Source organism: Xyrauchen texanus, chromosome 10 (genome assembly GCF_025860055.1).
Source record: "Xyrauchen texanus isolate HMW12.3.18 chromosome 10, RBS_HiC_50CHRs, whole genome shotgun sequence".
Lineage (NCBI taxonomy): Eukaryota > Metazoa > Chordata > Actinopteri > Cypriniformes > Catostomidae > Xyrauchen > Xyrauchen texanus.
Window position 1 is genome coordinate 12,710,139 of NC_068285.1, and position 14,016 is coordinate 12,724,154.

Below are 14,016 nucleotides of genomic sequence, written 5' to 3' on the forward strand. Positions count from 1 at the left end.
GAAGCGGCACGTGTACAGTGGGTAACTGTGTATGTAAATGAGAAACGCTGCTTTTTTTTTGTCTTGACCCGCTTTCTGGTGTACATGTAAATGAACTCAATAACAATCTTTGTGGCGTTCTCAAAAAACACTACTTAAATGTGTCATAGAAACTGTTAAATCAGACTGAAGCTATCAGGGAACTTTTTAAAACTACTTGAGCAGATAATTTCTGGGGAAATAGGTTACCTCACCCAAAAATGGAAATTCTCATCATTTACTCACCCTCATGCCATCCCAGATGTGTGTGACTTTCTTTCTTCAGCAGAACACAAAGGTTTTTAGAAGATTATCCCAGCTCTGTTGGTCCATACAATGCAAGTGAATGGTGATCAGACATTTGTAGCTCCAAAAATCACAAAGGAAACATGAACGTAATCCATAAGACACCAATGGTTAAATCTATATCTTCTGAAGCGATATAATAGGTGTGGTTGTGAAACAGAATATTTAAGTAATTTTTTGACTCTAATTTTCCACTTTCACTTTCAGATGTGAAAGTGAAACTAAACAGGCACCACATGTGACTTTCAGAAGTAAAAGTGGAGATTTAGAGTAAAAATTACTTAAATATTCTGTTTCTCACCCACACTTATTCTATCGCTTCTGAAGATATGGATTGGTGTTTTATGGATTACTTTCATGTTTCCTTTGTGATTTTTGGAGCTACAAATGTATGGTCACCATTCACTTAAATTGTATGGACCAACAGAGCTGAGATATTCTTCTAAAAATCTTAATTTGTGTTCTGAAGAAGAAAAGGGTGAGTAAATGCTAAGATAATTTTCATTATTATGATTCAACTTTATTGTCATTGTGCAGAGTACAGGTACAGAGTCAATGAAACACAGTTGTTTTTCACATATCCCAACTAAGCTGGGGTCAGGGCACAGGGTCAGCCATGAAACGGCACCCCTGATGCAGATAGGGTCAAGGGCCCAAGAGTGGTATCTTGGCAGTGCTGGGGCTTGAACCTTGAGCCTTAACCGCTGAGCCACTGAACTATTCAGAAAGATATGCAGATGGGCCAAATGCTACACATAGCCAGAAACCGCACAAGGTTGGAAAAAGGCTTCCCTGACATCTTGAGTCACAATCCCATTTGGAATTTATGAACTGTCATATTTACTCACTACTTAAACGCTGTTATCTGTTATGTATTTGTGTGTTTGCCTACTGTCACTGCATCTGCCTACTGTCGTGATCTTGTGTAGTTTCACACACTTTTGTGTGTTCTTGTAATTGTTAACTTTGTGTCTGTGTGCTGCGTATTACATGCACAGGTCTGGGAGCCGCTGCGGAGCAGTTGAACCAGACCGAGATGGCGGTGTTACTAAACCTCCTTCAGGGCCGAACAGACAATCTAAGCATCTCACAGATGGCCGAGCATCTCCGCAGCTCCTCTTCTGAAGCCTCCACATCGCTGCTCTCCGAAACGCCCGCCGCCCCCTCCACCCCTGAACCAGAACACGCACAGCCTCTAGAACTGCTTAGTCAACTCTCCACCTTAATCCAGTCCTCTAGCAACCCACAGCCTTCAGAAGTTCCCCAGGAAGACCAGACCGGCCTGCTGGCGCTCCTGTTGCAACAGCTGATAAAGGCCCCGACGCAGGGGGTGGAGCGAGCGGACGAAAGCAACGGAGTCCGGTCAGAAGAGGGCATGGCACGAGGGGGCTCGGCTTCTGTCATAGGCGGCGATCGCGAGGGCAAGTGTTGAAGTCTGAGTAGTTGAATACTGTGATTGGTTGCAGCTAAAAAGATGTGGTTCCTTACTGGTCTGCTGGTAATGTGCGACCCTCTGACATCAAGGCAATTATATGTTTTTCTTGCAGAGATGTGTGTCTCTTATTTTGTTGTTGTTGTTTTCCTGAAGTCTTATAAAGGGGAAACGTTTAATTAGTTGAAAGACTGCAGGCTAACAAAAAGAGAAATAAATTGTCATGTTTATTTGAATTTTTTTCTGCTTTCATGACGTCATCTTTCACAGAATTTTACAGCCCTGAAGCATTTCTTTTATTTTCATCCGGAAATAATCCCAGTCCGCTCTGTCTTCATCTCATTCATACGCTGCGTTAATGTCCAGCAGAGTTTGTGTGCAAACAAAATGCTCACTGACAAATAACGATATGGCATAGTGTACACCTCAACAAGGGCGGCAAGATGATTACAGTGTTGACGCTAACTTCTGTTAGTCCTTTGAACCCAGATTTAACAGTACTGAAATAAAAAGCTGCTTTTTTTTGCACATCTCTACTTTTGTGTCTATTGAAGTACACAGACTAATCTAACAGAGAAGACAACATCTGGATGACGGGTTTGCTAGATGTCATTACTGGTCTTGAACAGGAACAGTTGGGGGGAATCTCATGAAACCTGTTAATAACATGTTTGGGTATTTCATCCCCTAAATCAAAAAAGAAATAAGTATTTATCTTTTGTGCAAAGAAAATGTGTCCTAATTTCCTTTATATAAATAGATTGGATAAAAAAGACCCCCTATTTTTTTTGTTGCATAATGACATTCTCATTATTGCAATGAAAACAAATATTTTCGATTATTACTTAAATTGTGAAGTATTTATGCTTTATTGTAGTTTTTGATATATTGCTTTGATACTGATTTGAATGTATAAAAAAGTTATTTTATTTTTCTGTAATATTGTAAAATATATTATATTAATGAGGATAATTAAAATGTGACAAAAACAGAAAACGTATGCGCAGTAATATCTAAAAAACAAAAACAAATAGGCCTATTACAGTAAAATAAATATACTTTGCCATGAAAATTATGTAACAATGCACAAAATCTTAATGGTTCCGAAAATAGGATTTATTTTCTATTTGTAAATCATAATTCCTTTTTTCTCTTTCATTTGAATTTGTGGGATGGAATATGGTCAGAAATATCCCAGACCAGTTTTGTGAAATTTACCCCATCATCTGTGCACGATATATCAGTTCCCTTCAACTTATACATCCAACACGTTTGTCCTGTGAAATGGAGCCATCAGCTCATGTTCAGTCTCACTCATTCACACTGTCTGTCTTCAGTCTTGGTCTCTCATTGTTCTTTCTTCACTAAACAGAGTCTTTGGGTTTTAATCTGTGAATGCACACTGTAATAAAGGCCTTATATGTGAGATGAGTGTCAAATAAATTATAGCTATTCTGTAGACTCTGTATGCACATCTTCAAAAAAATGTTGTCCTCATCCTTTCCTGTTTTCTTTGAGAAAGGTTGAACAAGTTTATTTTAAATGAATGTGAAATTAATTTTTATGAAATGTCATGTTTTTGCTTTATTGTTCTCGGAGGCAGATTGTTGCCGTGTTTAAAGCCGCCAAATTTCGGAAATTGTGTACACTCCCTTGAGAAACCCGGAACATATCTATAAACTATCTTGTCGAATATGATTATTGGTCGGGTTCGGACAAACACTTCGGATTGAATAAACCAAACACTTATTTTTCAAAGCGTTTTAACATTTAATGTACCTCACCTAGGCCAAGACTACAGAAGATTGTTCCTTCTCCTAACCCATAGTGTCTGTTTCAGCTGCTGTGTCACTAGAATTTAATTCAGTGTTGTCTTTTAATATACAAAACATTTTCTTAGGATTGGGAGTAAGCGCTTAGCATTTATTTGCTGCTTGTTCGCTGAAAACGTTACAATAAGGTTGCATTAGTTAATGCATTGGGTATAATGGCAAACAATTAACTGAATATCTTTTTCAGCTTAATATTTGTTAATGTTAGTTAATATAACGCAATCGGTCATTTTTAGTTAATGTTAACTAATGCCTCATTTTAAAGTTTTATCAAATAATTTTGTTGATCTTAGCAGAAAAACAATCGGATAGTTTTTCAAAATTGTATACTGTTGAAGTCAGAAGTTTACATACACCTCAGCCAAATACATTTAAACTCAGTTTTTCACAATTCCTGACATTTACTTGTTGAAAACATTCCCTGTCTTAGTCTTAACTTTATTTTAAAAATGTGAAATGTCCAAATAATAGAAGATAGAATTATTTCTTGCATCACATTCCCAGTGGGTCAGAAGTTTACATACACTGTTAGTATTTGGTAGCATTGCCTTTATGAGGTTTAACTTGGGTCAGATGTTTTGGGTAGCCTTCCACAAGCTTCTCACAATAAGTTGCTGGAATTCTGTCCCATTCATCCAGACTGAACTGGTGTAACTGAGTCAGGTTTGTCTCCTTGCTCACACACACTTTTTCAGTTCCTGCCCACAAATGTTCTATCGGATTGAGGTCAGGGCTTTGTGATGGCCACTCCAATACATTGACTTTGTTGTCCTTAAGCCATTTTGCCACAGCTTTGGAGGTATGCTTGGGGTCATTGTCCATTTGTAACAGAGCTTTAACTTCCTGGCTGATGTCTTGAGATGTTTTTTCAATATATCCACATAATTTTCCTTCCTCATGATGACATCTATTTTGTGAAGTGCACCAGTTCCTCTTGCAGCAAAGCACCCCCACAACATGATGCTGCCACCCCCATGCTTCTCAGTTGGGATGGTGTTCTTTGGCTTGCAAACCTCACCCTTGTTCCTCCCAGCATAAAGATGGTCATTATGGCCAAAATGTTAAAACATTTTTTTTTTGTTTCATTAGACCAGAGGACATTTCTCCAAAAAGTAAGATCTTTGTCCCCATGTGCACTTGCAAACTGTAGTCTGGCTTTTTTTTATGGCAGTTTTGGAGCAGCGGCTTCTTCCTTGCTGAGCAACCTTTCAGGTTATGTCGATATAGGACTTGTTTTACTGTGGATATAGATACTTGTCCAGCCGTTTCCTCCAGCATCTTCACAAGGTCCTTTGCTGTTGTTATGGGATTGATTTGCACTTTTTGCATCAAAATATCTGACAGAATACATCTCCTTCCTGAGCAGTATGATGGCTGTGTCGTCCCATGTTGTTTACATTTGCGTAATATTGTTTGTACAGTTGAACGTGGTATCTTCAGCCATTTGGAATTTGCCCCCAAGGATGAACCAGACTTGTGGAGGTCCACAAATTTGTTTCTTTTCTTTTGGAGGTCTTGGCTGATTTAATTGATTTTCCCATGATGTCAAGCAAAGAGCCACTGAGTCTGAAGGTAGGACTTAAAATACATCCACAGGTACACCTCCAAATCAGTACACCTATCAGAAGCTAATTAGCTATTTGTCTAATGGTTTTACATTTTCTGGAATTTTCCAAGCTGTTTAAATGCACAGTTAACTTACTGTATGTAAACTTCTGATCTACTGGAATTGTGATATAGTCAAATAAAAGTGAAACAATCTGTCTGTAAACAATTGTTGGAAAAATGACTTGTATCATGCATAAAGTAGATGCCCTAAACAACTTGCCAAAACTATAGTTTGCTAATATAAAATCTGTGGAGTGATTAAAGTTTTAATGACTTCAACCTAAGTGTATGTAAACTTCTGACTTCAACTGTAATACAGGATACTGCAAATACAAATATATTTTAAGGGATCTCAGAAAATAAAAGCTGCACAGCTTTGATTTAAAAATGTGTAATATTATGTAATGAAGAAGTGTATAATGTTAATAATAATATCTGACTTTTAGAAATGCATTATACATATTCAACGATTCCATCAACAAACGCCCAAAGAAAAACTAAAGCAATATATAATCTGATACTTTAAAAAATTCACCTAATTTCCAATATGAATCTGAGTTAACACATTTCTTACATTTAGAATAAAAGTAATCCAACATTTGTCTGGAAATAATGACCGCATCCAATCCCAGAAATCAACATCAGTCGTCGACAATTGCATAGTAATTTAACGTGTATTCTTTCAAAGATGCTAGGGAATGTGTAGAAACAAGCAGTTTATCAAGCTATTGACATAAACTGTACTGCAATTCTGAGTTTTACAAGTAAAACATTTAGTACAGAAGCCGGAGCTGAACTGAGAATAGGGAAACATATATTTGTGAAATGAGTTTTCACTCACTCTAACTGGTGAATTGCCTACATTCTGGATTGTTTCGCATTTCTGAATTGAAAGTCCATCCTTTGCGTGTCTGTTGGCTTACTTTTGACCGTTTTCAGCGATTTGGAAGTGGTCCTGCTTTAGCATTTGATAGTTTTCTTACTGCATGTCTTCATTCAGCTAGTGATCAATTAATGCCGCCTTTTTTTTTTTGTCCCTAAAACAGCAGAATTCCTTTCTTCAGTAATGACAAGTCCGTCAGATCTTGCTGAGTGATTTCAGATTAATAGCATTTTAATATTTGAGTACAGTAGCCCTACGATATTTAAAACATTCATGGATAAACTTGATACATCACTCTCTCTGCATTCAAATCAGTAAATGCAATACAACTAAAGCTTCTGATGCGTCACATTACATTTTCACATATTTGACATACCATATACGTCATGTGTGTCGAACATGCAACATGAATACAGTACGTTGTCAAAGGGATAGTTGCATCAAAAATGAACATTTTGTCACGTGCTTACCCCTACATTGTTCCAACCCTGTATGACTCTCTCTTTGAGCAACTCAAAAGGAAATATTCAGCAGATGTTACTAGTCTGAGTCACCATTCACTTTCACTGTATGGAAAGAGTTATAATGAAAGTGAATGGTGACTGAAGCTTAAGATCTCCTTTTGTGTTCCATGGAAGAAAGGCATGAACAACATATGGAAGAGCAAATTGACAGAATTGTAATGAACTCCCCTTTAAAGAGCAAATCAGGCTAGCTGACTTTCTAAGTTTTTAATGTGCGCTAAATAATACTGTAATTCTAATTATTCCTTCTAATTACATTATTACAAAAATTAAAAAGGTACCCTTAGTACGTTAGTCCGGCAAAAACCTAGGTCATTTTTTAATGCTGAAGCTCATGCAACACAACTGTCACTTTCTGTGCTTGAGAATTAACGTGAATTAATGAAATACATTTGTGCATTTGGCCGATGCTTTAATCCAAAGCGGCTTACTGTGCATTCAAGGTATACATTTCCGTAGGATTTGAACCCATGACCTATGCTGTATCAGTTGAGTTATAATTCAAACTCATTATGATTACAAGAGTATTGTGTATGACTCTTTTCTTTTTTTTCTGGCAGATGCCGAATTGGCAAAGGCTGAGGCTTTAGCTCACGATGTGACTTCAGACGTAGCAGCCACCCTGCTACAGCTCATCTCCCAGCAGGCCTCTGAGAGCAGACATCCTCCCGCAGAACTGGGATGCTCCTTACCCTCGAGCACGACCCCTCTGCCGGCTTCCTCTTACGCCGCCTCGCCTGCTACAGGCCTGGCAAACGCTGGTGCTGAAACTCAGTTTACCCAGGATCGAGACTTGCGGTACACCACATAAAGTTGTGCATTCTTTGTCTGAAATGTATTATGAACTTTATTTGTTGTTTATTTTTGTAATCAGTGTGCTTTAACTACACATCACCTGTGTTTACTACTTATTAATATATTTCTTCCTTTAAAGGAAAAAGTGAATGTTAAAGGGATAGTTCACTCAATCATGTAAATTCTGTCATTTTCTCACCCTCATGAAGTTAGGCAGTGTGATAGTCACTTCACTTTCATTGTATGGAGAAAAACATGCAATCAGAAGGTTTGAAACAACATGAGGGTGGGTAAATGATGACAGAATTCTTGTGTATGGGTGAACTGTCCCTTTAAAGGATAAACTCTTGAAGGCTAAATGGATGATGTTCATCCCTCCCAACGATGTACAGCGTTATTTGGAGGCCGTCTTTTCCTGCATTTCAACTGTAAAACTTGCAGCAACAAACTTTGAACCCGAGATGAAGATGCCACATTTTTAGATGGAGATAGATGTGATTCTTTTGAGGGCTGCATACATTTCTGAAGTAATTTTCTTGACTGACCTGAATTTCTGTAAAGACACACTTGGTCCGGCTTACACTACTTTTATTCTTTTGGTCTGATCCAATACAGCGAGAAAAGGAAAATTAGGAATTATTTTCTTGAGCAGAACATTGTTTTCTCAAATTTTTACAAGCTCATGTGCAAAAGGGGTGTTTTTATTTAGAACTTCATGGGGGGAATCAGGTGGCCTTCTTTAAATGCTTGTAGAACAAGGTACTTTCATCAGAGTATGTTGTTTTCGATCAGGACCATGCAGTTTTGTAAAGCTCTTTAAAATGAAGATATCCTCAGAATTCCTGCTTGAAACAACTGAACTGAAGTGAATTAGCAAACTTTGATTTGACAATGCCAACTGTACATGTTGTAAATCTCAATAAAGAAAAAATGTGGCTGAGTACAATGTGTTTGCTAAGGTTTACTTACAAGTATATATAGAAGTCATGTACACTGATGAGCCAAAACATTATGACCACTCACAGGTGAAGTGAATAACCTTGATCATCTAACAAGGGCACATGTCAAGGTCTGGATAGATTAGATGCTAAGCGAACAATCAGTTCTCATAGTCAATGTGTTTAATGCAAGAGAAATAGGCAGGAGTAAAGACCCGAGCAACTTTGACAAGGGCCAAATTGTTATGGCCAGATGACCGGGTCAGAGCATCTCTGAAACAGCAAGGCTAGTGGGGTGCTCATGGTCAGCAGAGGTGAGTACCTGCTGACAGATGTCCGAGGAGGCACAAACCACAAACCGGTGACAGGATGTTTGGCACCCAAGGCTCGATGCATGAGTGCAACGAAGGCTGTCCCGCCTGGTCCAAACCTACTGAAGGTCTACTGTGGCACAAGTCACAGAAGATTTTAATGATGGTTACAGGAAGAATGTGTCAACACAGTGCATTGCAATCTGCCGCAGGAAAGTGCCCATGGTGACTCCTGTCCACCGTTGAATGCGCCTACAATGGATATGCGAGTGTCTGAACTGGACCTTGGAGCAGTGGAAGGAGGTCACTTGGTCACTACGTTTTCTTTTATATCACGTGGACGGCCATGTATGTGTGTGCCGTTTACCTGGGGACGTGTTGGCACCAGGATGCACTGTGGGAATATGATGCTCTGGGTAATGTTCTGCAGGGAAAGCCTGGGTCAGACCATTGAAATGGATGTCAATTTGGCACGTGCCGTCATTGCAGACCAGGTACACCCCTTCATGGCAATGGTATTCCTTAATGGCAGTGGCCTCTTTCAGCAGAATAATGCATTGTGTCACACTGCACACATTGTTAGGGAAAGATTTGTGGAACATGATGAAGTGTTCAAGGTGTTGCCCTGGTCACCGAATTCCCCAGATCTCAATCCAATTGAGCATCTGTGGGATGTGCTGAACTAACAAGTCTGATCCACGGCGGCTCCACCTCTCAACTTACAGGACTTGAAGAATCTGCTGCCAATGTTTTGGTGTGCACCACAGGACACCTTCAGGGGTCATGTAGTCCATGTCTAGGTGAGTGGACAACACCCGTTTCCACTATTTTGGTGGCAAGTGGAGGACCAACAGCATATTAGGCTTAATGGTCATAATGTTTTGGCTCATCAGTTTACACCATTTTATAACAGGTTCTTTATTTTATTATGCATTCATATGCTTAAATTCAAAAGACATAAAGATTAGCCAGTCTAAAGACATCTTGTTTAGATCTTAGTAGATAAAGTTCCCAACTAATCTCGTACCATTACAAGACTTTTATTTATTTGCCTATTTTATAGTTAGCCAGGTGAAAATTGTACGTTCAATTGATTAGAAAAGGAACAACACCAGTCCTAAACAAATCCTACAGTATTTGGTTTAGGATCAGGATGAGTTACATGCAAATATTTTATGCCAAAATGAGATTTAAACCATTTCTGAGATACAATGGGACTAACAGTATGGCTCATATGGGGCATCTGGTTAGGTCAGATCAGGTCCTGTGGGCTTGTCAGAGTTTATATTTGAGATGAAAATGCTGAATAAATCTGAGTGAGGATATTCCAGTGTTGAATATTTTGCAGAATGCAGGCAAATCTCCAATGGTTAAAAAAAAGAAAAGGCAAGCCAGTTTGACTAGTCCACAGGCTTAAATTGCAACTGTTGGCATGGAAATTATTGAATGACATTTTTGCTTAGTTACCAGTGGAATCCAGGAATTGTTAGAAAAATCTGGATATTCTATTTGTGAATATGAATATTTTGGAAATTCCAGGAAGAGGCATTAAATAAATGGTTCACCCAAAAATGAAAATTCTCATTTACTCACCCTCATGCCATCCCAGATGTGTATGACTTTAGTTACTCTGCAGAACACAATTTAAGATTTTTAGAATATTATCTCAGCTTTGTAGGTCTATACAATGCAAGTGAGTAGTGGCAAGAACTTTGCAATTCCAAAAAGCACATAAAGGGAGCATATAAGTAATACACTCCAGTGATTTAATGGTTTTATGTCTTTTGAAGCTATATGGTAGGTGTGGTTTAGAAACAGGTTAATATTTGTACATTTTACTATAAATCTCCAATTGAATCGGCAAAAAACAAAAGAAAAATATGTGGAAGTGAAAGTGGAGTTTTATAGTAAAAAAGGACTTGCAAATATTGATCTGTTTCTCACCCACACCTACAGGTGAAACTCGAAAAATTAGAATATCGTGCAAAACTTCATTAATTTCAGTAATTCAACTTAAAAGGTGAAACTAATATATTATATAGACTCATTACAAGCAAAGTAAGATATTTCAAGCCTTTATTTGATATAATTTTGATGATTATGGCTTACAGCTTATGAAAACCCCAAATTCAGAATCTCAGAAAATTAGAATATTGTGAAAAGGTTCAGTATTGTAGGCTCAAAGTGTCACACTCTAATCAGCTAAACACCTGCAAAGGGTTCCTGAGCCTTTAAATGGTCTCTCAGTCAGGTTCAGTTGAATTCACAATCATGGGGAAGACTGCTGACCTGACAGTTGTGCAGAAAACCATCATTGACACCCTCCACAAGGAGGGAAAGCCTCAAAAGGTAATTGCAAAAGAAGTTGGATGTTCTCAAAGTGCTGTATCAAAGCACATTAATAGAAAGTTAAGTGGAAGGGAAAAGTGTGGAAGAAAAAGGTGCACAAGCAGCAGGGATGACCGTAGCCTGGAGAGGATTGTCAGGAAAAGGCCATTCAAATGTGTGGGGAGCTTCACAAGGAGTGGACTGAGGCTGGAGTTACTGCATCAAGAGCCACCACACACAGATGGGTCCTGGACATGGGCTTCAAATGTCAAACGTCTTACCTGGGCTAAAGAAAAAAAGAACTGGTCTGTTGCTCAGTGGTCCAAAGTCCTCTTTTCTGATGAGAGCAAATTTTGCATCTCATTTGGAAACCAAGGTCCCAGAGTCTGGAGGAAGAATGGAGAGGCACACAATCCAAGATGCTTGAAGTCCAGTGTGAAGTTTCCACAGTCTGTGTTGGTTTGGGGAGCCATGTCATCGGCTGGTGTTGGTCCACTGTGCTTTATTAAGTCCAGAGTCAACGCAGCCGTCTACCGGGACATTTTAGAGCACTTCATGCTTCCTTCAGCAGACAAGCTTTATGGAGATGCTGACTTCATTTTCCAGCAGGACTTGGCACCTGCCCACACTGCCAAAAGTACCAAAACCTGGTTCAATGACCATGGTATTACTGTGCTTGATTGGCCAGCAAACTCGCCTGACCTGAACCCCATAGAGAATCTATGGGGCATTGCCAAGAGAAAGATGAGAGACATGAGACCAAACAATGCAGAAGAGCTGAAGGCCGCTATTGAAGCATCTTGGTCTTCCATAACACCTCAGCAGTGCCACAGGCTGATAGCATCCATGCCACGCCGCATTGAGGCAGTAATTAATGCAAAAGGGGCCCAAACCAAGTACTGAGTACATATGCATGATTATACTTTTCAGAGGGCCGACATTTCTGTATTTAAAATCCTTTTTTTTATTGATTTCATGTAATATTCTAATTTTCAGAGATTCTGAATTTGGGGTTTTCATAAGCTGTAAGCCATAATCATCAAAATTATATCAAATAAAGGCTTGAAATATCTTACTTTGCTTGTAGTGAGTCTATATAATATATTAGTTTCACCTTTTAAGTTGAATTACTGAAATTAATGAACTTCTGCACGATATTCAAATTTTTCGAATTTCACCTGTATCACATCGCTTCTGAAGACATGGATTAAACCACTGGAGTTTTATGGATTACTTTTATGCTGACTTTATGTGCCTTTTGGAGCTTTTTTATGTGCTTTGCATGGACCTACAGGGTGAAACATGCTACAAAAAAGCGTTGTGTTCAGCAGAAGAGCATTTTGGTGTGAAACATTCCTTTAAGGGGAACCATTATTGAATAGTTTCAAAATCAGTCAAACACCTGTAATAATAAATTAACCAATCTGGTGATATGCACATTATATTGAGTTCCATTTAATTACTTCTTAAATCATTTTGTTAATTAATTACTTTTAATTACGCCATTATTTTCAAATTACTGAATTAAGATTTACATTTTTAGTCATTGTATTTTAATGATTTGAAACAGTTGAACTTTGTCTAATGGATACACTCACTGTTAATATACAGTATCTGACCTTGATTGCATCATCTGTCATGAATGCTGCTGGAACCCTTCTGTGACACAATAGTACAAACATTTTCAAGCCAAAAAAAAAAAAAATCTATCAGAGTTGCTCAAAATCATTTGGTCTGAGAAAATTGAGATTAGAATAAGTCTAAAGTTGCTGAGGACCGTTTGATTAAAGCGGATTTCTTAAGCAACTCTTTTTGATGCTTTGGGAGGTGAATCTTGCTGAGATGTGCAGCCAGGGATCGGAAAAATAACTTGGAGACTTGATTGGGAAAATTTGTACATTCAGTGCCGAGGAAAAGTATTTGCCCTTATCCTGATTTCTTTTGTTTTTGTGTACGTCTCATTCTAAATTGTTCAGCTGAACTAAGCACACAGGCCTGATTACTGCCGCCCTGTTCAATGAAATCAACACCTACATAACTTTTTCAGCAGCATGAAGTTGGCTAAAAGGTCTCACCCAGTAGCACACTATGCCAAGGTCAAAAGAAATTCCAAAAAATGATGAGGGGAAAAAGGTGATTGAAATGCATCAGTCTGGGAAGTGTTACAAAGCTATTTCAAAGGCTCTGGGACTCCAAAGAATCACAGTGAGAGCCAGAATCTCCAAATGAAGACAACTTGGCACAGTAGTGAACCTTCCCAGAAGTGGCTGACCTTCCTCCAAGGGCACTGCCACAACTCTTCCAGGAAGTCACAAAAAAGCCAAGGACAACATCCAAGGAACTGCAGGCCTCTCTCGCGTCAATGAAGGTCACTGTTCGTGACTGCACTATCAGAAAGACACTGGGCAAAAATGCAATCCATGGAAGAATTGCGAGGTGAAAACCACTGCAAACCCAGAAGAACATTAAAGGCTCGTCTGAACTTTGCCAAAATACCTTTATGATCCTCAAAGCTTTTGGGAGAATATTCTGTGGACTGTTGTGTCGAAAGTGGAACTGTTTGGAAGACGTGTCCCGTTACATCTGGCAGTAAATCAAACACAGAATTCCACAAAAAGAACATCATACCTACGGTCAAGCATGATGGTGGTAGTGTGATGATGTGGGGATGCTTTGCTGCTTCAGGGTGACTTGCAATAATTAAGGGAAACATGAATTCTGGTCTAAGAAAATCCTAAAGGAGAACGTCCTGTCATCAGTCCGTGAGTTGAAGCTCAAGCGCCACTGGATTATGCAGCAAGACGATGATACAAATCATAGGAGTAAGTCCACCTCTGAATGTCTCAATAGAAGCCAGATTAAAGTTTTGGAGTGGCCTAGTTAAATTCCTGACTTAAACCCGATTGAGATGCTGTAGCAGGACCTTAAACGGGCAGTTCATGCTCAAATCCTCCAATGTGGCTGAACTAAAGCAGTTCTGTAAAGAAGAGTGGACCAAAACTCCACCACAGTGTTGTGAAAGACTGATCTCCAGTTATCGG

General features: G+C 38.8%; 1 protein-coding gene across 2 annotated transcripts in view; it reads left to right on the top strand.

The window, feature by feature from the left end:
• Window positions 1–8,333, top strand: part of LOC127650911 (cyclin-dependent kinase 12-like) — a 35,082-nt gene extending 26,749 nt beyond the window's left edge. The window contains exons 12-13 of one of the 2 annotated variants that reach the window (XR_007971481.1): window positions 1,323–1,848; window positions 7,164–7,297. Coding sequence is in view for 1 of the 2 variants with exons in the window: in XM_052136564.1 (XP_051992524.1) it covers window positions 1,323–1,745; window positions 7,164–7,414 (674 nt within the window). In the remaining variant the exon portion in view is untranslated. Of the gene's footprint in view, window positions 1–1,322; window positions 1,849–7,163 lie in introns of both variants that reach the window. The other variant, XM_052136564.1, reaches the window with a different exon arrangement.
• Window positions 8,334–14,016: the final 5,683 nt, after the last annotated feature.